At 46.3% G+C, this 21710-nt stretch overlaps 1 protein-coding gene across 1 annotated transcript; it reads left to right on the top strand.

The window, feature by feature from the left end:
* Positions 1-8423: 8423 nt before the first annotated feature.
* LOC104695017 (olfactory receptor 6F1-like) lies at positions 8424-9115 on the top strand. The gene is given in 3 exon segments (XM_039561341.1): positions 8424-8534; positions 8536-8694; positions 8696-9115. Coding segments are annotated over 3 exon segments (690 nt in total).
* Positions 9116-21710: the final 12595 nt, after the last annotated feature.

The following is a 21710-nucleotide window of genomic DNA, read 5'->3' as shown; positions in this document are numbered from 1 at the left end:
TCATCCAGCCAGTTCCTAACCCAGTGAAGAATGCTCCTATCCAAGCCACGTGCTGCCAGCTTTTCCAGGAGTATGCTGTGGGAGACAGTGTCAAAGGCCTTGCTGAAGTCCAAACAAATATCCACAGCCCTTCCTGCATCTACCAGGCAGGTCACCTGGTCATAAAAGGAGATCAGGTTGGTCAAACACGACCTACCCCTCCTAAACCCATGCTGGCTGGGTCTGATACCCTGGCCATCCTGTAAATTCTGTGTGATGACACACAGTACAAGCTGTTCCATTACCTTACCGGGTACTGAGGTCAGGCTGACTGGTCTATAGCTACCAGGTTCCTCCTTCCTACCCTTTTTGTAAATGACCGTCACATAGGCCAGCTTCCAGTCATCTGGAACCTCACCAGTAAGCCAGGACTGCTGGTAAATGATGCGGAGTGGCTTTGCAAGCTCATCTGCCAGCTCCCTCATCACCCTGGGATGGATCTCATCTGGTCCCATAGATTTATGAATATCCAAACATCCAAGCAGTTCTTTGACTGCCTCCTCCTGGATAACAGGGGGACCATTCTGTTCGCTGACACTATCAACCAACCCAAGATGACAGTCTTGAGGACAAGCCATCTTTCCGCTAAAGATGGAGGCAAAGAAGGCGGTAAGTACTTCTGCCTTCTCCTCATCTGCAGATACTAAGTTCCCTCCCTCATCTAATAAAGAACAAAGGTTGGTCTTACCCTTCCTTTTACCATTAATATATTTGTAAAAACATTTTTTATTATCCTTTACAGAAGTCGCCATCTTAAGTTCAAGCTGACCTTTGGCCTCCCTAATTATTTTCCTACATGCTCTAGCAGCCCTCTTAAATACTTCCTGAGAGATCTGGCCCTCCTTCCAAAGATGATACATCCTTTTTTTATTCCTAAGTTCCTCCAAAACCTCCTTGCCCATCCAGGCTGGACGTTTACCTTGTCGCCTCATCTTTCAGCACACAGGGACAGTCTGTTCCTGTGCACTCAAGATCTCTGTTTTGAAGCATGTCCACCCTTCCTGAACTCCTTTGTTTTTAAGGGCTGCTTCCCAAAGAACTCTCTGAATAAGTCTCCTAAATAGGCCAAAGTCTGCCCTCTGGAAGTTCAGTGTAAGAGTCTTATTGATGCTCCTGTTGATATCACCAATTACTGAGAACTCTATTATTTCATGATCACTCTGCCCCAAGCAGCCTCCAACCACCACATCTCCCACCAGCCCTTCTCTATTTGCGAACAACAAGTCTAACATTGTCCCTCCCCTGGTAGGCTCACCCACCAGTTGCGACAGAAAGTTGTCGTCCATACATTCTAAAAATTTCCTGGACTGCTTCTTATCTGCTGTATTAAGTTCCCAGCAGATGTCTGGCAGGTTGAAGCCACCTACAAGAACAAGTGCTGATGATCCTGAAACATTATCTAGTTGCTTATAAAATAAATTGTCCACCTCTTCTTCCTGGTTGGATGGACAATAACAGACTCCCAGTAGGATGTCAGCCTTGTTGGCCTTCCCCTTAATTCTTACCCATAGGCATTCAACTTCATTAGTTTCATTAGCTATGGCATCAAAAGCCTCCTTAATATAAAGGGCCACCCCTCCTCCTCTTCTCCCTTTCCTGTCTCTTCTGAAGAGCAAAAATGAACAGTAACAGCAACAATACTAATAACAAAATGTATAAGAAAAGAAATTATTCACATGGGAAAACTCTTCACTAATAGATACAACAGATGTTTTCTCAACTGGAAAGAAGCCCTTCTCAGAAGAGAGTCCCTTTCCCCTGCCCCCAGCAATGACATGAGGTGGTATAAAATAGCATCAGGGTCCTGGACATGCCCCCTACCAGCTATTGCAAAAATGACCCCTGTCCTGGCCTTACAGGAAAGGCACTGGACAGACCCAAAGCCCTCAAGGGATGTTCCCAGGCTGTGTTCCATTGTGCTCTGGCAGGGGTCTGTGACAGAGGAGATCTCACCAGATACAGCTTAGTCCTTACTGCCTGAGCAGGAAAACAACCAGCTCCAGGCTGGCCAGAATCTACTTTGCCTCAGGGACTGTTGTGCTACCTCACATGGGACAGTGTCAGATTCCCCAGCAGAGGCAGAGATGGATCACGCTCATTTGAAGCAGACCAATTTAACTTCTCGGACAAAGAAATTAAACAGTTTCCTTTTGTGCTCATTAAAGCCATGATTCCTGGAGCCCTTCGCAGAGGACAGCCTCACCTACTAGCCGGGCTCGGGCTCTGGCTCTGTGGAGAATTTCAGGCAGTAATGAGCTCACCGTGGTTCCTGCACTCTGAAACTCTTGGGGGTAAATCACACATCATGTAGAGGGTGAGGTGGTGTAAGGATGTTTTAACAAGGTCTGCTGAGAGCTGATGGTGATAAAGCTGTTCCAGGACACCAAGGCGTCCCTGCAGGCAGGTCAGAACAGAAAACCAGAGGCACAAACTTCTGGATGACAAAGAATGGAGGCAGATAGGGACAGGCCAGGGACAGGTGCCAGTCCCGCCCCAAAGGGTGACCCTTTCTGCCATCCCTCAGCCAGAGGGTCCCTCTGGTTAGCAGAAGATGGTGGGCACATGAAGGGCACTGACCCAGCACCAAAGGGGAGCAGCAATAAGGCTGTGACACATGAAAGCAGCTCTCACTCCTCTGGAGGTGCCAGCAGCAGACGCTCTCGGGGCTGTGAACAGGTTAGGTCTCCTCATGTGTTGCACCTCAACAGCCCCCTCTCTTAGAACAGCACTCCCAGAAACTGCTGCTCTACCTGTGGTACATGCCAAGTTTTAGGGGCGCAGCTCAGTAGGACCTACAGACCATGACAACCTCAGAGGGTCCCTTCACATGACTCTCAGGAAGAAACTCAGTCCTAAGGGTCTCCCCTTGCAGGTGACCAGAAGTCTGGCCCAAAGAGAAGGTTCCTACCCACTTTGACAGGAAGGGTAGGGTGGGGCGAGACAGGCAGCACCACTCACTCCTTACTGTGAAAAACAACCACTTTATTAAACAGCAACTAAGAACAGGTACCAAGGTAAGCTCATGAACCCCAACATCAAGGCAGAGACTTGAAACGGCGCACACAAAATGCCAGGTGCCCTCCCTCACTAGTGCAAATGGGCAGAGGACCAGGTGCTGAGCCTCAAATCAGTTTTTATACCCAGTCCTTTGTGTCTATTGGTTCATTTTAGATCCTTCATACCATTGGCTCGTTTCTCCTGCTGCCATTGGTCCATTTCAATGATGCCTTTTTCACCAATCATTTTCTGAGAACCTCCACCGATTGGTTCGTGCTACATCCAATCCGCATTCTTGGTGACACCACCCTTATCCGTTGGAACATTCTGGAAACCTTCTCCTTTCTACCTGGTGTTGAGTACGCCACTTGATGGTTACATGCAGGTATTACACCCAGTACACTGCCCCCAACTTGATACTACAGGATAATTAACACGGAAAACATCAATCAGCCCAATTCCCGCAATTAACATGTTTGCAAATTTTCTTAAGTAATTCTAGAGAACTAAAACCCATTTATAACACACTCTCTTAGTTTGAAAGACAGGTGTCTGCCAAGGAAGGCAGGAGTCTCCCTTGGAATGGAAAAAAAAATTGCAACCCCCTTCCCTCCAAATTATTATAATTCTGAATTAAGGGGCTTTCAGGCAAAGATATGAGGAACAAGAATAACAGCTCTTTACTATTATATATCTATATGTGTATAACCAGTCAAACAAAACAGCAATAATTATGGCAGTAACAGCAAACACAAACCCAGTCCCAGCCTTCTCGGCTGTCAGGCCCTTTCCCCTCGGGTGCAGTTCCGCTCGCAGCCGGCAGGGGCGCTGGCGGCTCCCGGTGAGCAGGGCAGGTGCGATGGTTCCCCCGCGGCTGCAGGGGGCGCTCCGGAGCGAGCTCGGGAAGCACACGGCACCAGTGCCCCGGGATCCCGGGAAGGAATGGAACAAAGGCTTCACAAATCCCCTGGGCAGCCGGTCCCGGTGTCCGGCCGGACCCTCGGGAGCAGCAGGCTAGAACGGCAGGGACGAGCACAAATCCCAGATGGCAGACGAGATGTATCCAAACGGGGAACCCCCCGGATGTCTGGGCAGGCAGGCTGAGCAGGGCTACAATGTAGCGAAGGCTCGAAGCAAGGGCGGGAGCAGGATAGCCACAACCCTGCTCCCAGCAGGGCGGGGAAAGGCAGGCTTGGGAATCCCGGGGTTTCTCTGGTAGAAGGAAGGCAGCCAAAGAAGCAGCCTCTCTCTCTGTCCAAACGCTGGGGACTGACTGCCCAGAAACCTAGGTGGAGGAGATGCACCCCTCCTTCTGTGGCCAGGTCCTTTATTTTTCTTAAGCACACCGTAATTTGTCCCCCTGGCAATATGTATGGGGAAAAATCGTTTAAGAGAAAAAAAAGCCAGGAGGAGAACTAAAACCCCAACACACACTTTGTGTGAAAGCTCATCCATACCCAGCGCAATTCCCCACTCACCAGACCCCACAACTGGAGTGGTGCTGCTCAGCTGTAAATCCTTTACACTTGACCCTTTTATCCACAAACCTTTCCTCACCAGAGGCTTTCCTGGGCAGCAAACACCTTTTCCCTAGCTTCTGTCTCCCCTGTAAGGTTTCCAGAAATGGAACAGGGTTTTCAAGCCATGGAGACTGTTTTTCAAGCCATGTTGCTGTAAGATCAATCAGCATCAGGTTTTGATGGCTAAATACCAGTGAGTCCCATCTTCAGCCTGTCTCATGCCTGAGGTCTGTGTGTTTAACAGCCTTTCAGCAAGCTGTTTCCTTGTGAAATCTACCCAAAATCATGACAAAATCAACACTGAAAATCAACTCTGTAAACAGATCATTTCAATCTTTGGTGACTGCCTAGAAACAGACAGTTGAACTTAGACCTTTTCTTGATCATCAGGATGGTGTTTCTTTATTTGCATTGTTTGCTTCTTATAGGGCTGAAGGAATAGTGACGTACAGTTGTGGAAGCATCTGGAGAAACAAAAAGCAGAATACCTCCAAAACCAGCACATGCTGATAGCAACCATATTAGTAGCCCAGCAAAAGATCCCTGCATGTCAAGTGCAGCTTCTCAACATACTCAGATAACGGAACAGGGAAGGATAGAGTGGGGAAACAATAAACAGTCTGGTCTCAGATGGAAGAAATCCTCAAGCCATTAAGTGTTGAGGTTGGGAAGGTAAAGAGCTGGGCAGGAATTTGTCATGGGTTAGCAAGCATAGTCCCGGAAGTGATGTTCTTACAAAGGGGTGCTTACAGCTTCCTCTATGACCTAACAGAACCTATTAACTGGTTAGTTTGAATATTGACAACTTTTTAAGCCACTTAAAATTTTGACCGCCTCTGTGATCCACACTTAAGAATAGACACACCCCAGGCAGAGCTTGCTCTCTTGCTTCCGGCCAGGGGACAGGTAACTCGGCTGGGCCTGTGCGAGGGCCTAGAGGGCCCTACTGGGCCCTGCCGGGACCTGCTCAGGCTGGGCCCAGGCCAGGACACAGCCATCTTGGAGCCGATGGGCCCTGTTCCACCTGTGGCCCACCTTCACATCCCTGCTATGTGCAGATGGCACAGCCCAGCTCCCCCTCTCCAGTGCAGCCAAGATTCAGCTGAAGCTGCCCTGCTGTTCGGCAAAAGATCATGTGGCCAACAGCGATAATCGAAATTCCAGCTGCAAGGCCTGGGTGAGATTAACCCTTTTAGTGCTGTAAATGCATGTAAAGAAAGAAGAGCTGAAAACCTGAGGGAAGAGAAAGAGGAGATGCTTAAAGCTGAAAATCTGTTGTAAAGCTATTGTGGTGATAAACTATGACATATCAGAGTACCCGTTGTAATTTCATGAAAGCATGGGGGGTGGAGTGTTCAACTTGTACTTGTGAGCAACAGCACCTGTGCTGGAATAAGCAAATGCTGAAGCAGCTGTAATTTGATGAGAAGTTTGGACAGGGAGAGATGGAAGCGATGAGGACTCTTGCTCCAATTGGAAGGAGAAGACCTCTGTTCCTAGAAATACTCCCAGAGATGGTCCTAGAGATGAAGATTATGAGGACTCTTTGCTCCCAGGGAAAGGGAGGGCCTCTATTCTTAGAGATGAAATGCTCCCAGAGATGGGTGAAGAGAACTTTTGTTTCTGAACGGCTCAACCTTAAAATGGTACCCATTAGCTCAAGATTGGACCCTCGAAAGCAGTTGTGGGAAAAGCTGCAAGTTGTGGGAAGGGACTCCCACATTATGCGAGCAGAAAACCAGCCCAGGCGGCTGTCTTGTGATACTGAAGTGAGCAGAGAACCACAGTATGAGCAACAGAGACTCCTCTTCCTAAATGAACTGAACAAGGTTATTATGGAAGTGGTAAACAGACTGAACATCTCAAGGGTTGTCTTTTTACATTGTCAGTGGGAGAAGGGAGAAAGGTGGGGGGAGGAGAAGTGTTCTGAAGGTGTGGTGTGATTTTATTTTGGTTTTTTTCTTCCTCCTTTTTGGTCTATTAGTAAACTTCTATATATTCTCTCAAGATTTGTACCTGCTTTGCTTTTCTCCTAATTCTTATCTCACAGAAGGTAAACAGTAATGAGTATTTTGGACCAAACCACTACAGAATTATAACACACACAGACAAGAAGGCTCAGAACAGCAAAGCCAGTCTGTCTCAGAGATGAGAGTCAAGGACCTCTGTGAGAGGTGCCTCTACCTGAGAGGTACCAGAAGGGAGACTGAAAACCAGAACGTGACTGCCAGCCTAGGAAGAGCCCAGGAAGTGTGGGCGTGATGGAAAGCCTGGCATTCCTCACCTCAGATGTCATCACAGGGGATCTGGAAGCCTCACAGACAAGGTGAATGCTGGCACTGTGGGGTCTGGCTATTGGGCAGGTTCCTTGGAGACACCCTCCCTGAGACTAGGGAGCAAGACAGAAAGAATATGCGTGTGGGAAACTCTTTCTCCTTTAGTTCAGTTTTAGAGCAAAGCTACCTTCTCTTCTAAAAGCCCTTCCATTAAACTCTGTAATCTTGTTGCAATTTTGCAATGTTGTTCTCTACAACTTTGTCAACTCTAAGAGATTTGTAATGACCTCTGTTCCAAATCCCTGGCAGAGATGGGAACTCCTGAAAGTGAACACAACACTTTTCACCATTCTGGAGACCCCTTGGACAAACACAGATGCTATTCAGATGAAAAAAAGCACTGCAGGAGTGAGGTGGAAAATTTCCTGATCCCCATGAGCAGCACAAATACAACCCCTGATTTCAGGACACCATAACAGGAGAAGAGTGTAATTCTCAGCAGACAGTGACTCCAGGGGTTTAGGCAAAGAAATTAAATAACACTGTCTCATCCACTTGTGCACTTGGCCTGGATGAAGTGAACAGCACAGTCCCAGACCTTCCAGTCAATAGATTTAAAATAGGCCAATAGACTACAGTTTAAAAGGTGGGGAGAGGAATGGAGGGATTGGTGTGTGCAGGCATGAAGAATGGGCATACAAACTGATGGATGATGTGGGAAATTTTGCAGCCATTAAAAGAACTGTCTTTTTTTGGCAAAGCTTTTACAATCTGCACTTAAAATTGAATGGATCAAATATATTAATTTTTTTTCTGATTTCTGGGGTTTTTTTCTGTCTTCTCCCTTGGGGCATACCTTCAAAACCTTAAATGAAATCCCTTTTGACTTTAGGCTATCTTAAGGAAAGGCTAGGGGAGAATAGTCATTGTTAAATACCGAGGTTTGTTTCTCTCTTATTTTCTTTACCCTGGTCTGTTAGAGAGCAAATGTTGAACTTGCTTGGGTTCTGCCCAGCTCATTACAGGCGTCAAGAGCTTATTGAGCTCCATCACAAGTTCCTCCATCTGAGACAGTCTGTGATGTCTCCTCATAGCTGGTGAGCAGAGATCCAGGCTGAGATGTGATTCATTAGCCAGCAGCAGCAAAGGGTTTGGTGGGGAGCCAGCTGCAGCCTAGAAGTGGCCGTTTCTCTCCCTTGACAATGACCAGCTCTGAAGAAGAAGACATCATTGTCCCATCTCATATCAAAGTGCCAAAGCCATGATAGGCTGGAGCAGGTATCAACTCTGTGACATTTATGCTGGACACCTTGTTCCCCTTGACACCAAGGGAGCGTGAATCAGGTTTCTCCATGGTTGCCTTTGCTTTCTGCATCCCCAGCCCCTGGAGTCTGTGGGGTTTGCTGTTTCAGGCTGAATGTGTAACAGAAGTCACACCCAAGTGAAGGAGTTTATCCTGTTTGGATTCCTTAGCTCTCAACACCTGCAAGTGTTCCTGTTTGTCTTCTTCCGCTCTGTGTATGTCCTGACAGTCATGGGCAATCTCTGCATTATTGTGTTTGTGAGTACTCACCATCCACGCCACCACCCTATGTATTATTTTCCCTGCAATTTTGCCTTCCTGGAGATCTGGTTCACAACTGCCTGCATTCCAAAGACACTGGCCAATCTTGTGTCACAAAGCCAGTCCATTTCCTTCAACAGGTTGCCTCCTTCAGATGTACTTTGTCTTCTCGTTTGGTTGTACAGAATATTTCTTCCTTGCAGCCATGGCATATGATCGCTATTTGGCTGTGTGTTACCCCCTGAGCTACAGCACCATCATGACCAGCACTCTGTCCAGGGGGCTGGCAGTGGGCTCTTTGGGTGGGTGGTTTCCTGGTCATTTCAGTGCCAGCGCCTTTGACTTCCAGGTTGTCTTTCTGTGGCTCTAATATCATCAACTATTTCTTCTGTGATATCTCTCCCTGGATTACTCTTTCCTGCACAGATATCACACTTGTTGAACTGGTGTGTTTTGTCCTGTTTGCCATTGTCATCCTCGGTTCCTGTGTCATTACCCTGATCGCCTATATTTCTATCATCTCCACTGTACTGAGGATCCCATCTGCTCAAGGCTGGCAAAGATCCTTCTCCACTTTTTCTTCCCATCTCATTGTAGTAATTATTTGGTACTGCTTCACCATCTTCCTCCATGTCAAGCCGTCCATCAAAGCTCCATTGGAACTGAAAGGAATGAGAAAGAGCTGTCTTTACAAACAAACTGGGCCTGATGGTAGATAAAGCCAGATACTGAGAGGTGAAAGAAGCAATGGGAGGAACCATAAATTCCATAGGAATTCCACTAATGACACAGACTGTTATTCACTCAAGACTGTGCTAATCCCTGGATTTAGAGAAAAAGAACAGAGACAAAAGGAAAAGAATAGGGGTGGGGTACACCTTAGAAAGGGGGTTTGTATTAAGCGATTTGGGAAGTCTGTACCTCTCAAGTACCTCAGCCAATGGGGAAAGAGAGAAGGAAATGCGGCCAGGAAATTAGGATAAAAAGGAGGCTGCGTTCTCTTAGCAACTTGAGAGACCCCATGGGAAATGCCCATGACCTCTCCCTTTATTTGAATAAAGTAACAGAACTCCTCTGTCTCCTTTTTGGACATAAACCTTTGGTGTTTGTGGATTAATTTTCCTGACAGAAGCGACCAAAACAGTCACCATCTTAAACAGAGCTGTAACATCACTACTAAACCCCTTCATCTACACATTCAGAAACACAGAGGTGAAGAACATCTTGACAAAGGCTTTATCGAGGCAGACAAACAACTCTGTCCAAAGGTCTTGTCCAGGACTGTCTTCCCCAGTCTAGCAAAAAAGCAAAGCTTCAGAGACATCTCAGATTCCAAAGAAACACTTCTGTTAGAATGAAATGGAACTGTTCTCAGCTCTTAGCTAAGATAATTAGCATTAATATAAATATTCATTATACAATCTTCACAAACTTCGCTTGCATCAACCAAAAGAATTTCACTCATCAAAGTGAAAATAACCACCACAACTGCCTAGAGGTGGAAAATTTACACACTCCCCACCCCTGACCTCTCTGCCACAGTCATAATACAGCAACTGGTCACGTCCAACCCTCTGGTGTTCAGGACATGCCTATGCTACACTTCCAGAACACAATAAATGTGTGCCAGCAGTGCAGCCTCAAGGTATCTCTGAAAATAAACCAAGCTGTCTTTCCAGAAGCCATTTGTGCTGCCAGATTGGCAGTGAGTCCCTGTTACCACTGGAAATTCAGGTGATGATGGAAAGCTCTTTCTCCCTTTCCAAGTGGACCAAATGTGCTGTTTCTTTTGCTTCTGTCTCAGGCTACAAATACAATTGTATTTGCCTGTCTCTTCAGGCTGTGAACCAAAATGATGGAAGCAGGTAGCACACCTTAGCCTTGCCTGTCCGCATCTTGGAAAGCACAGGCAGCAATTAGTGAAAGAAAAAAGAAAAGTGGAGAAATAATAGTAATAAGGATAATAAAAAAACCCAGTAGCAACTGTAAATGTTTCTCCTTCGATCATTCTCATCCCTAAAAGCTTCCAATTATTTTAACAGAAATCTCCTTTCCCTCTTCTTTCTTTTCTCCATCTTTTTATTTCCCACTGACTTGTATTTTTATCCCACGGCCCCACTAGTAAGGCACTGGGAGGAAAATGACCGAGGAAATTACTCTTCTCCCTGATAGATTTATTTCTGCAGCAAGAGCTGTCTTTGGACCAGGGCTGTTACAACTCACCCCCAAAGCCAACAGTAACATAGGTTCTTGTTAATTGATTCCTTGTGGCAAATTAGAGTGAAATGACACTGAATGATTGGTGTTTGTAAATATACACATGTAGGGTTTATTGTGGAAAAATGTGGTTGCACAGGGAAATGGTTGTTACGTACAGTAATATGACAAGAATAGAAAGATCTCATCATCCATAGGCCTCAAGACAGACTTGGTCATTGTCTTGAGGTGACTTGATGTTGTATTCCCTATTGCTGCACTATGCCCAGAAATTTATATATATACCTTTCTATGCTTTTAAACTGAGCCTGAGAGGGGGGAGGAAAAACTGAGCAAAACTTTTTCAAAGCCGTTTGCAGCTTATTCAAGGTCACACAGAGACTTTTTTCAGCTGTGGCAGGAGAGCGAGAGTGGGGAAAGCACCCAACTTGCTCTTGGCCAGTTTTTTCAGCTCCTGTTTCTTTCTCCAGAGAGAGACAGAGAGTTGAACTTTTGTTTTCCTGGGACTTTGTTTTTTCCTTTTTTTTTCCTCTGCTGGTCTGTTTCAACATCAGAATACATCGGGAGGAATTTCCACCGAGGCCTTGGGCCTGGAGGTGGGCCCACCACCCTGTCCCAGCTCCAAGGAGGGGGAGAGAGAGACCTACGGAAGGACTCTGAAATTTTCCCAGGTTTCTCTCAGCAGAGCGAGAGGTTTTATCATTTAGCATTATCCTTTTCCTGTGTGTTTGTTAAATAAATAGTTTTTATCTCTTTCACTTTCCTTCGAGGAAAATTTATTTTTTCCTGTGATGAGCAGAAAGGACTCCACTACTAAGTAAGTAGTAAAGTAGGTATGTTTATTCCAGCTGGGACGCACGGGGGATAGCTCCTCCAAAATCATGCGTGCCGACAGCTGCATTCAGCTCAGTATTTATCGGGTTACAAGTTCCATATTCATAATACGTTTATACATATTCATCACCTAGCCCCACCCAGCCTCGCTTCATATTATAATGAACCCAAAAGTCATTTACATCCGCGTTGCGCTTGCGCAGTGTTGTTTGGTGGTTTTGGTAGGGGTCTTCCGAGGGTATTTTTGATTAAGTCAGGAGTCTTCCTCATCCTGAACTTTTCACCTTTCTTCCCTGCGCATGCTCTTATATACCCCTGGCCTGGGTTTAAGCTTTGAGACTGGTTTGAGCTAGTTTTGGGTTGAGCGCAGGATGTCTGTCTGAGACTCCCCCTGGTCTTATCAGTGGTCTCTTATCTTTTCTTCCTGCTCTGGTATGCTGACCAAGCTAGATGCATTGTTCCTAACCTTTGCTTCCCATCCCCCTGATTCACCTGAACCTGGTGGGGGAGGGCTGGTTGTAGCCTGCCTTCTCTCAGAGGATGTATTTCTAAATTTGGCCAAACTGGAACAGTCATATCAGATCAGAGGTTGGCCACACCCAAAAGCTCTCCTCCTCCATTTCAACAAAGCACCCTGGCATCTCTCACATGGGAGAATGTCTTGAGTCATCATGCCTTCGAAGTTCAGTCTCTCACAAGGGGCCTCCTGGTATCTGGAGTGCAAGATGGCAAAGGAATGTTCTGCTCAATCCTGGACTTGTCCGTACTCCCAAAGCTCTTTCAGACCACAGGGCTTTGGATGATGTCCCCAGACCACCTGCTGTTGCCTCCCTCCCCATCGATCATTACCCTGGGGCTCTGGGCATTGTCTGCAGAGGAGAAACCCCCACCAGCAGTGCAGAAGGAGACCTGAGCGTCTGCTGAAACACGGGACTCCTGTAATATGTGAAACACAGGACTCCTTTAACATAAGCACCTTAATATACCAACACCTTAGTATTGAAAGGAATGAGGGACTTGTCTTTACAGGCAAGCTGTGGGCCTGCTGGTAGATAAAACTAGTTTTGAGAGATAAAAGAAACAATGGGAAGGATTCCATTGATTGATGAATGGAAAGAAAGAGATTTGTCTTTACAAATAAATTATAGGTCTGCTGATAAATGGAATTGGATATTGCGAGATGAAAGAAACAATGGGAAGGACCATAAATTCCATAAGAATTAAAGGGGGAGGATTATACATTAGAAGGGAGTCTTAGGTATTAGGTGTTTCGGGAAGTCTGTACCTCTCAAGTACCTCAGCCAATGGGGAAAAAGAGAGGGAAATGCAGTCAGGAAATTAGGATAAAAAGGAGGCTGTGCTTTCCAAAAATTTGAGAAACCCCGGGGGAAATGCCCCATGGCCTCTCCCTTTATTTGAATAAAGTAACAGGACTCCTCTGTCTCCTTTTTGGGCATAAACCTCTGGTGTATGCGGATTAATTTTCCTGACAGTATAAAGTATAGATTAATAAAAGTTAAGTGTTAGTTGCTATGCTTAACCGCAACTGCTTCTGCAGAGCAAGCTGCTTTTGCAAGACAAGAAGCCTAGCCCTGGAAGGGGTTATGATGATAAGAGAATAGATGCTATGCCTAATGCTAACTGCTCTAGAAAAAAAACAAACCTGAATGGACTAAGATTATAAGGGAAAGGAATACAAGCTAACGTGTCTGAATAACTGCTTTTCTGAAGAACAAGGGCTTAGCCCCTGCAGGCTAAGCAACAAGGAAGAAGAAGCATGGTAACTGCTGTTTTAATGACAAATGGGAGAGCTGTCACAAAGGGTAGAAAAATGTGATTTTTACATGTAATAGAGAATTGGAACATAATCAATACACATTAGAGAGGAATATGTAGAGAGGAATAATATAGTAATAAAGTGTGTAATAGTAAAATTAAGTGTGTATTAGCAAAATAAGTGTGTGATGAATGTATTAGATAAGAATATCATGCCGTGTTTGTAACCCTAAGATAAGGAAACCACAAGTTATGTAAGACCCCAACCATTAAGACTGTAACTTTTAGATAAATGAAGAAAAAAGGGCAGATGCCAAACTTGTAGACGTATAAATAACCTCTGTAAGATGAGCATGGCAGACATGCATGCTCCCCCAAGGTGCTAACCCCTGCATGATACCCCTGGCTGGGCCAATAAAGGTGTGCTTTACATTACAGTGCCTTACTGTGGAGTGGATTCCATTGAATCACTGGCCATCCCAGCACCCATCTGGGACACAATAGGAAGCTGGGGCTGTTTTTTAAAGTAGGTTTTCCACCTCTGACATCAATGCCAATTAGTTTCTTGAATGCCCCTTGTTCTTTGCACCTGAACTAGCCACCTTTGTAGTCCTGCTTGTGTCGCAAAGGCAGGGCGAGACAGAAGAGGTGGCACCAGCTCTCTGAGCAAAGAGCAGGTGGCCCATCTCTATGGCCCAGATTGCAGGTTCAGCACATGGTACAGTGGATTTGGGGCAAAGGGACACTAGCGAACAGTCACATCCAGTGCTGGTGGGTTCTCTGGCACAGCTTCCTTGGCAGGGACTGAACTGGAGGTGGCTGCAGGTGAGCCTTGGCTCTCCTGGGGGCTGGTGGTGATGGGGGGCTGGTGGGCAGGACAGTGCTTCCCAGGGGTGGGGTGGCAGCCCTGCATACCCACGTCCTTCCAGCGGGCACAGTGCTGGTGCTGGTTTGGGGGTGTGAGAAACAAAGCCCACCCTTCTTTTTTTTTGATTTATAAATTTAATAAGGGACAATAGGGGACAAAGGTCACTTGAAGCAAACATAACACCACTGGGTGCATAGCTCATAACCAGAGGCACACCCACTTATACAAACTTCTCAGTTATATGCTTTAACATTATGCATATCAATAAACCACATAGTTTTTCTGAGAACTAATTTACATTTCCTTAGGAGGGATTAACATAGTTCCTCCCCTGATCTGCCTTTTTAGAGCATGCGTAATGTGATCATGGGGGTCTTCGGGGGTCTTCTTCAGTGAAGGCTCCAGTCTTCCTCACATCTTGAATTTCTCAACTTTGTCTTCGGAGCATGCGCAGTTATGGTGTTCCTAGGTCTTTCTAGATCCAACCAGTTTAAATTCTGTACCTTGTGGCTAAGTGGCTTCACTTTTGCCAATTTCTCATTAGTATATCCTGCTGCTCCTCTATCTAGCTATACTTGTCTATTTCTGAGATTATTCACCTGGCGAGTTTCCATTTCTTTAAGCATTAAGCGATTAGTTAACCATATACTAGCTATTACATTGTATAGAAAGTTATGATTCAGATTATATAGGTATAGAAAGTTATGATTCAGGTTATATTGGTATCTTATAACTCAAGCATCTTGTAATTTTGACCCCAGTTATAATGTTAACTAGTTAATATCTGCATAGCAAAGTTGTACTTAACATATTTGTACATAATATTTTCTAACATATTCTGATACATAATATTTCTTACATTTCACTACCCATGAAAGACAATGCTATAATAGCTGTTTATCACAGGGGTGACCCCTGAGCAGGTGTATTTGTGCCTCAAGCTGATTGAGAGCAGAGCCAGCATGCAACCCAGTCCCTGCTGTGTGCCCTGGTACGTGGTCAGGGAATAGTCTCTGCAGTGTACATGAGGAGAGCTGTCCCATGTGGATGCCAGGGCTCTCCTGGCCCAGCCAGAGCTGCTTCTGGAAGAATGCCAGTGGAGGGGATGCCCAGCACTCCTCAGGCAGGGATGTGACTGTGTCAGGATCGTCCTAATCAGAGACACCGTGTCAGAGCCCCTGGCTCTGCTCCTGCTCAGCAGCACAGGGCCACAGTACTTACACTACTGGACTCTGGACATGTTCCTGGGGATACTGGGGACTGGTCCAGCTGCACGTGGGGAAGGGGGATGAGTCAGAGTGGGATGGGACATGGCACAGAGCGCCCTGGGTGTCCCAGGTCTGCACAGCCCCTTTTCCCCGAGGGGCCACATTTGCTGGAGGTGTAGAGGTGGCATTGCAGGTGTGAAGGAAGCTCTAGGAGACCTCAGATCTGCCACAAGGGAGGCTGGGGATCGATCCTGATAGGAAAGATGAGTGCTAATGTCTTTACAAATGACTCAATGGGTGAGGGTCTTTAGGAAAAAATGGAAGTTAATGTCTCTACATCAAGCTGCAAGTTTGTTGCAGAACCCAGACAATTTGGCCCAGACAGTTTGAACTTCTGAACTTCAGGGTAATAGGAGAAATGGGTCCGCACAAGTCTATTGCAGAACCCAGACAGTCTGAACTTCCAAACTTTGGGGAAAAATGTCGATACATGTTCAAGATGGAATATGTGGTAGGCAGTTCAGGAAGGCTCTATCCTCCTAGTTCCTCAGCCAATGGGGAAGGGAAGAGGTCAACATGCAGCAAGGAGTTTAGGATAAAAGGAGGCTGCATTCTCCAAAACCAAAAGAGAAACTGCACAGGGGTATGCACCAGTGGATTCTCTTCCTTTATTCAAATAAAGTTGCAGGACTCCTCTGTGCCCTTTATGGATACTGGCTTTTCATGGCGTGGCTTTTCTGCACAATCCTCAGCTGCTACAGCACCTCCTTCTTTTCCCTTTCTGCCCCACACAGCTCCCTGCTCCAGCTCTGTTCTGGGCCAGCTGGGGTTGCCTCCCTCTGTGGCAGATCCCCACAGCCACGTGCACTGGCTGCTCCTGCTCCTGCTCCTGCTCCTGCTCCTGCTCCTGCTCCTGCTTCTGATGAGCGGGGAAGACTCCACTACTAGAATAAGTAGTAAAGTAGGTATGTTTATTCCAGCGCTGGGACGAATGGGGGACAGCTCCTCCAAAGTCATGCGTGCCAACAGCTGCATTCAGCTTGGTATTTATCGGGTTACAAGTTCCATATTCATTGAGTTTCCCAATACTCCTATACATATTCATTGCCTAGCTCCCGCCTAGCCTCGCTTTGTATTACAATGAGCCCAAATTCCGCGTTGTGCTTTCGCAGTGTTGTCTGGTGGTCATGGGCAGGGGTCTCCAAGATGAAATAAGAGTCTTCCTCAGATGAAATAAAGGGTCTTCCTCATCCTGAACTTTTCACCTTTCTTCCCTGCGCATGCTTTTTATGCCCCTGGGCTAAGTCCAAACTTCAAGACTGGTTTGAATTAGCTTTAGGTTAAAAACAGGATCTTTGGTCAAGATTCCTTCTCTTTATCAATAGTCTCATATCTTCTCATCCTGCTTTGGTAGGCACAGTAAGTGTTGGGCAAGCGGTATGCATTGCTTCTAACAAACCAATTCTTAGTAAATCATTTAATCTCTGCTTCCCCATCCCCCTGATTCACTCCTGCTGCTGCTGCTGCTGCTGCTGCTGCTGCTGCTTCTGCTGCTCCTGCTGCCTTTTGGGTTGTGGAACACTTTGAGTTCCAGTGCGAGACCAGAGTTTCAGAGGAGCTGGCCTTTAACTTGTGACAGGTCTTGCCACAGCATACAAAGCGTGTCAAGTCACCATTAATGTTTGATGACTAATGACAGTCCCTTGACGGTGGCCCTGGTAGCTCATCCCTTTTTCTCCCAAATTGCAATGATGAATAGCCAGAGATCTGCCGGGTTGAACCACGCTTCTCACAGAGATATGATGGAACTCCATTTATTCTATTGTTAGACCCATAGTTATACCCTAATTCCCCAAGCACGCATAAGCAAGCTCCATACTATTGGATTACAGCTACTGTTCACGCGGCCTTTAATAGCAAGCGATTGGTTACAGATTAATATGCACGCGACTAACTAACATAAGTTTTTCTCTTTCTATGGTCAGCATCCCCCTCCCCAACATCCTGTTACTTGCCACATCAGCATTGCTCTTCTCTTTTTTCCCTAGTCAAGAACAGTTCACTAATATAGCTTGGATAGTGCACGTATACATGTCCCTGTTCACTCAGCCATTTCTCTACAATGATGTCAGGTTTTCTCATTCTTGGTTTAGTCACTGTTTATTCAAAGATTCCCAGAGACTGTTTTCATTCCTCCACTGTGCACACAGTGATTCCTGGAGGGCTGCAGAAATGCAACAGCAGCATCAGTCTCCTCTGGGGTTTTTAGAGGGAACTCTCTCTCAGAGATCTGTCCTGAGCCTTTCTGCAGGCAAGGTTTTACTCCTAAAAAAGACACAACTGAAAAGCTCCAATGATCAGTGACCTAGCTGAGCAGTGATCAAAAAAACCAACACTTTTTATCCCATTGAACCCTAATAGTGATGTTTGTTCTGAAACAATGAAAAACAGTGTCCTGATTCAAAGGAATTTACTCCACAGCAAGGTACTGTAAAGTAAAGCACATCTTTATTGGCCAGGCTGGGAGCATGCAGGGGTTAACACCTCCATGTGTGTGTCCGCCATGGTCATCTTGCAGAGGTTATTTATACATTTACGAGTTTGTAATTATACGTTTACAAGTTCATCATCCGCCCTTGTTTTGGTCATTTATCTGAAGTTACAGTCCTAAGGGATCTTACATGACTTGTGGTTTCCTTATCATAGGGTTACAAATACAGCACACTATTCTTAATACATTCATCACACATCTATTTTGCTAATATACACTTAATTCTATTATTACACACTTTGTTGGTGTATTAGTTATACTTAGTCTATTATTGTGTATTGATTATATTCCTATTCTCCTATTACATTTTTCTACCCTTTTGTGGCAGTTCTTCTGTTTGTCATTGTAGTGGTTTGGCCCAAAATACTCATTACTGTTTACCTTCTGTGAGACAAGAATTAGGAGAAATGCAAAGCAGGCACCAACCTTGAAAGAATATAAAGAAGTTTATTAACAGACCTAAAAGAAGGGGAAAAAAATTATACCATACCTTCAGAACACTTCTCCTCCCCTCACCTTCCTCCCTTCTCCCGCTGACAATGTATAAAGACAACCCTTGAGATGTTCAGTCTGTTTACCACTTCCATAATAACCTTGTTCAGTCCATTTAGAAAGAGAAGTCTCTTCTTGCTCGTGCTATGAAAACATTATCACAACGAGACAGCCGCCCACTTCCAAATAACTTTGTTCAGTCCATTTAGGAAGAGGAGTCTCTCTGCTCACAAGTGAGTCCCTTCCCCCGACTTGCAGCTTTTCCCACAACTGCTTTCGAGGGTCCAATCTTGAAGATTTTTGGGGTACAATTTTAAGGTTGGGCCGTTCAGAAACAAAAGTTCTCTTCACCCATCTCTGGGAGCATTTCATCTCTAAGAACAGAGGCCCTTCTCCTTCCCTGGGAGCAAAGGGTCTTCCTCATCTTCATCTTTAGGACTATCTCTGGGAGCATCTCTAGGAACTGAGGTTTTCTCCTTTCCCATTTGGAGCAAAAGTCCTCATCGCTTCCATCTCTCCCTGTCCAAACTTCTCATGAAATTACAGCTGCGTCAGCATTTGCCTATCTCAGCGCAGGTGCTTTTGCTTACGAGTTGAACACTCCACCCCCCATATCTTCATGAAATTACAATGGCATACTCTGATATATCATAGCTTCTCAACAGAATTTCAGCTTTAAGCACCTCCTCTTCCCTCAGGTTTTCAACTCTTCACAGCAATAAAAGGGTTAATCTCACCTCGGCCTTGCAGCTGGAATGTGGCTTATCAAAGTGGAGAGGGGGGGAGCCGAGCCGCTCCGGCTGCCCACAGCAAGGCAGTGGGGGGTGGGGGTCCACGGGTGGAACAGGGCCCATTGGCTCCAGGATGGCCGTGGCCCGGCCCGGCCTGGCCCGAGCAGGTCCTGGGCCAGGCCCACTGGCCCCCGCATGGGGCCCGCAGCCACCTGTCCCAGCACCGGAAACGAGAGAGAGAAAGTCTGCCTCAGGGTTTCTATTCTTAAGTGTGGATCACAGAGGCGGTCACAATTTTAAGTGGCTTAAAGAATTGTCCATATTCAAACTGGCCAGCTGATAGGTTCTATCAGGTCACAGAGGAAACTGTAAGCACCCCTTGGCAAGGACATCACTTCCGGGACTATGCTTGCTAACCTATGACAGTCATTAAAATGGCAGTTAGCATGCGTCTTCCTCCTTATTGCTTAGCCCATAAGGGGTTAGGCCCCTGTTCTGCAGACAAGCGGTTAGCCAAACCCATTAGCTCACATTCCATTCCCTTATCATCCTATTCCACTCGGGTTTGTTTTTCAAGAGCGTTAGGTATAGCATCTCCTATTCACTTATCATCATAGCCCCTTTCCAGGGCCAGGCTTCTTGTCTTGCAAAAGCAGTTGTGGTTGAGCATAGCAGCCAACACCCAACTTTTATTAATCTATACTTTATACTAAAGCACTTGTGTTAAAGGAATTCTATGTTTCATATGTTAAAGAAGTCCTGTGTTTAAAGGAGTCCTGTGTATCAGTCCCAGTAAGTTCTCATGTGCCAACCACAAAAGTTTGGGTACAAAAGAAGAGGCTTCTGATTAACCAAATAAAAATGTAAACAAGCAACAAGAGCAGATATTGCTCTGCCTTCTTGGGGCAGGAAGTAAGAAGGTCCCTCTGCTCTGTAAAGGACATCCTTCTCACGAAAATGAAGAGCTCTGGGATGCACCACCAGGCAGTCAGTGCTCACCAAGCTCTGACAGCAGTCCAGTTTGGGCAGCTCAGCTCAGATGAGTGCTTACACCACTTCAGTGCTCCCAAGAAGCATCTGGACCCCCACCTTCCTCTCAGGAAATGTCTATAGATCCCAAATGTCATCCTCATTTAAAAAAAAAGAAAAAAAGTGGTGTTCATGTTGAGCTACAGGGAATGGGAAGTTCTTAAGTTTCTGGAATAGCAATTCTTTAGCTTCTGAAGTAGCAACTTGCATTTTATTATCCAAAAGCACTGTAGAGTGCAAGCAGAGACAGAAGGCAAAGTGAATGTGGAGCTCCACAAACTATGCTCCATCCTGGGGAGACCTCTGTGGTGCTGTGCCCAGTCTTGGACTCCAGGTAAATACATAAAGAACATCACTGACACACAGAAGTAAATCAAGTGCAGGCCACCAGGATTGCTGGAGCTGGGAGTAAGGGATGCATGAGGGGAGGGGGGAACTGGGTTTGTTCATTCTGGAGTATCAAAGGCTTTGGGGATCCCAGTTGCTGCCTTCAGCAGCACCCACTGAATGAGAAGATGCCAAGGGGAGAGCACTGGGTCCTTAGAGGTGCATGGTGATAGGACAAGAGTTGATGGGCACATGATAGAACATAGGGAATTCCAGCTGGGTACATGAGAGAGAAAAACTACCATGAGATAGCTCAGGTACTGGAACAAGGCCCAGAGAGTCTGTGGGATCACCATCCCTGGAGACACTAGAAGCTCAGCTAGAGGAGGACCTGAGCAACCAGTCCTAATGGAATCTGGTTGGAGTGGGAGGCTGCTCTGAAGGTCCCTTCCCACCTACATTGTTCTGTGATACACTGAGCAGCAGTGATATCACAGACTTGGCAAGAAAACTTGCAATACATTTCAGTGAAACCAACTGGGTGACCACAGCCCTGCCCATGGCTGATACCGGATGAGAGGAACACCCCATCAGAAAGGGAGAGGAGGACAGAGGATTGGTGTGCTAGAAGGTAACTGATGACAAACCCACCCTCCAGATTTCTCATTGTACTCCACATCTTTGTGTGGGAGAAGAGGTTTGTTTAGGTCCATTTGGAGGCAAACTTGCAGGAGTCTACTAGGTGCACAGAGCAGATGTCTTCTCTCCACCTCACCCTGAGCAGTTCTGGCAAAGTGCAGAAAGTCTGCCCATGGTCTCCAGGCTGCTGGGGGTGGGCTGTGGCATCCCCTCACTCCCTCCTTCCACAGTCCATCCTGCTTTTCCAACTGCTGGGCCGATGGAGGACATACTGTGGGACACGGCATTTGGTGAGGCAGTTGGAGGAGAACAAAGGACAAACAGGAAGCGTATTGCTGGAGGGTTCAAAGCAGTGCCAGCAAGTGAGAAACCTGTGTGGAAAGAAAAACTGTCCAGCTTGCAGAGATTTGGGTGCACATAGGGACAGATTTGCTCATCTCTCTGCAACTCTGACAATCCACCAGGTAGGGTCTGTGTCTCCAAATAGCTTCTTCACATAGTAAGGGAATTAGCTCGGAAGGGACCTCTGGAGGTCTTCTGCTGGTGCTGGGTGCCATTCCCTGGCACATGCAGAGCGCTGGTCACTACGATTGCTGGGCTGCCACACAGGGACTACACCGACCCAAACCCAGCTGCCGCCAG

The sequence above is a fragment of the Corvus cornix genome, chromosome 15, assembly GCF_000738735.6.
Source record: "Corvus cornix cornix isolate S_Up_H32 chromosome 15, ASM73873v5, whole genome shotgun sequence".
NCBI lineage: Eukaryota > Metazoa > Chordata > Aves > Passeriformes > Corvidae > Corvus > Corvus cornix.
The sequence above is the reverse complement of the archived record's forward strand: the minus strand, read 5'-3'. Positions and strand labels throughout refer to the sequence as shown.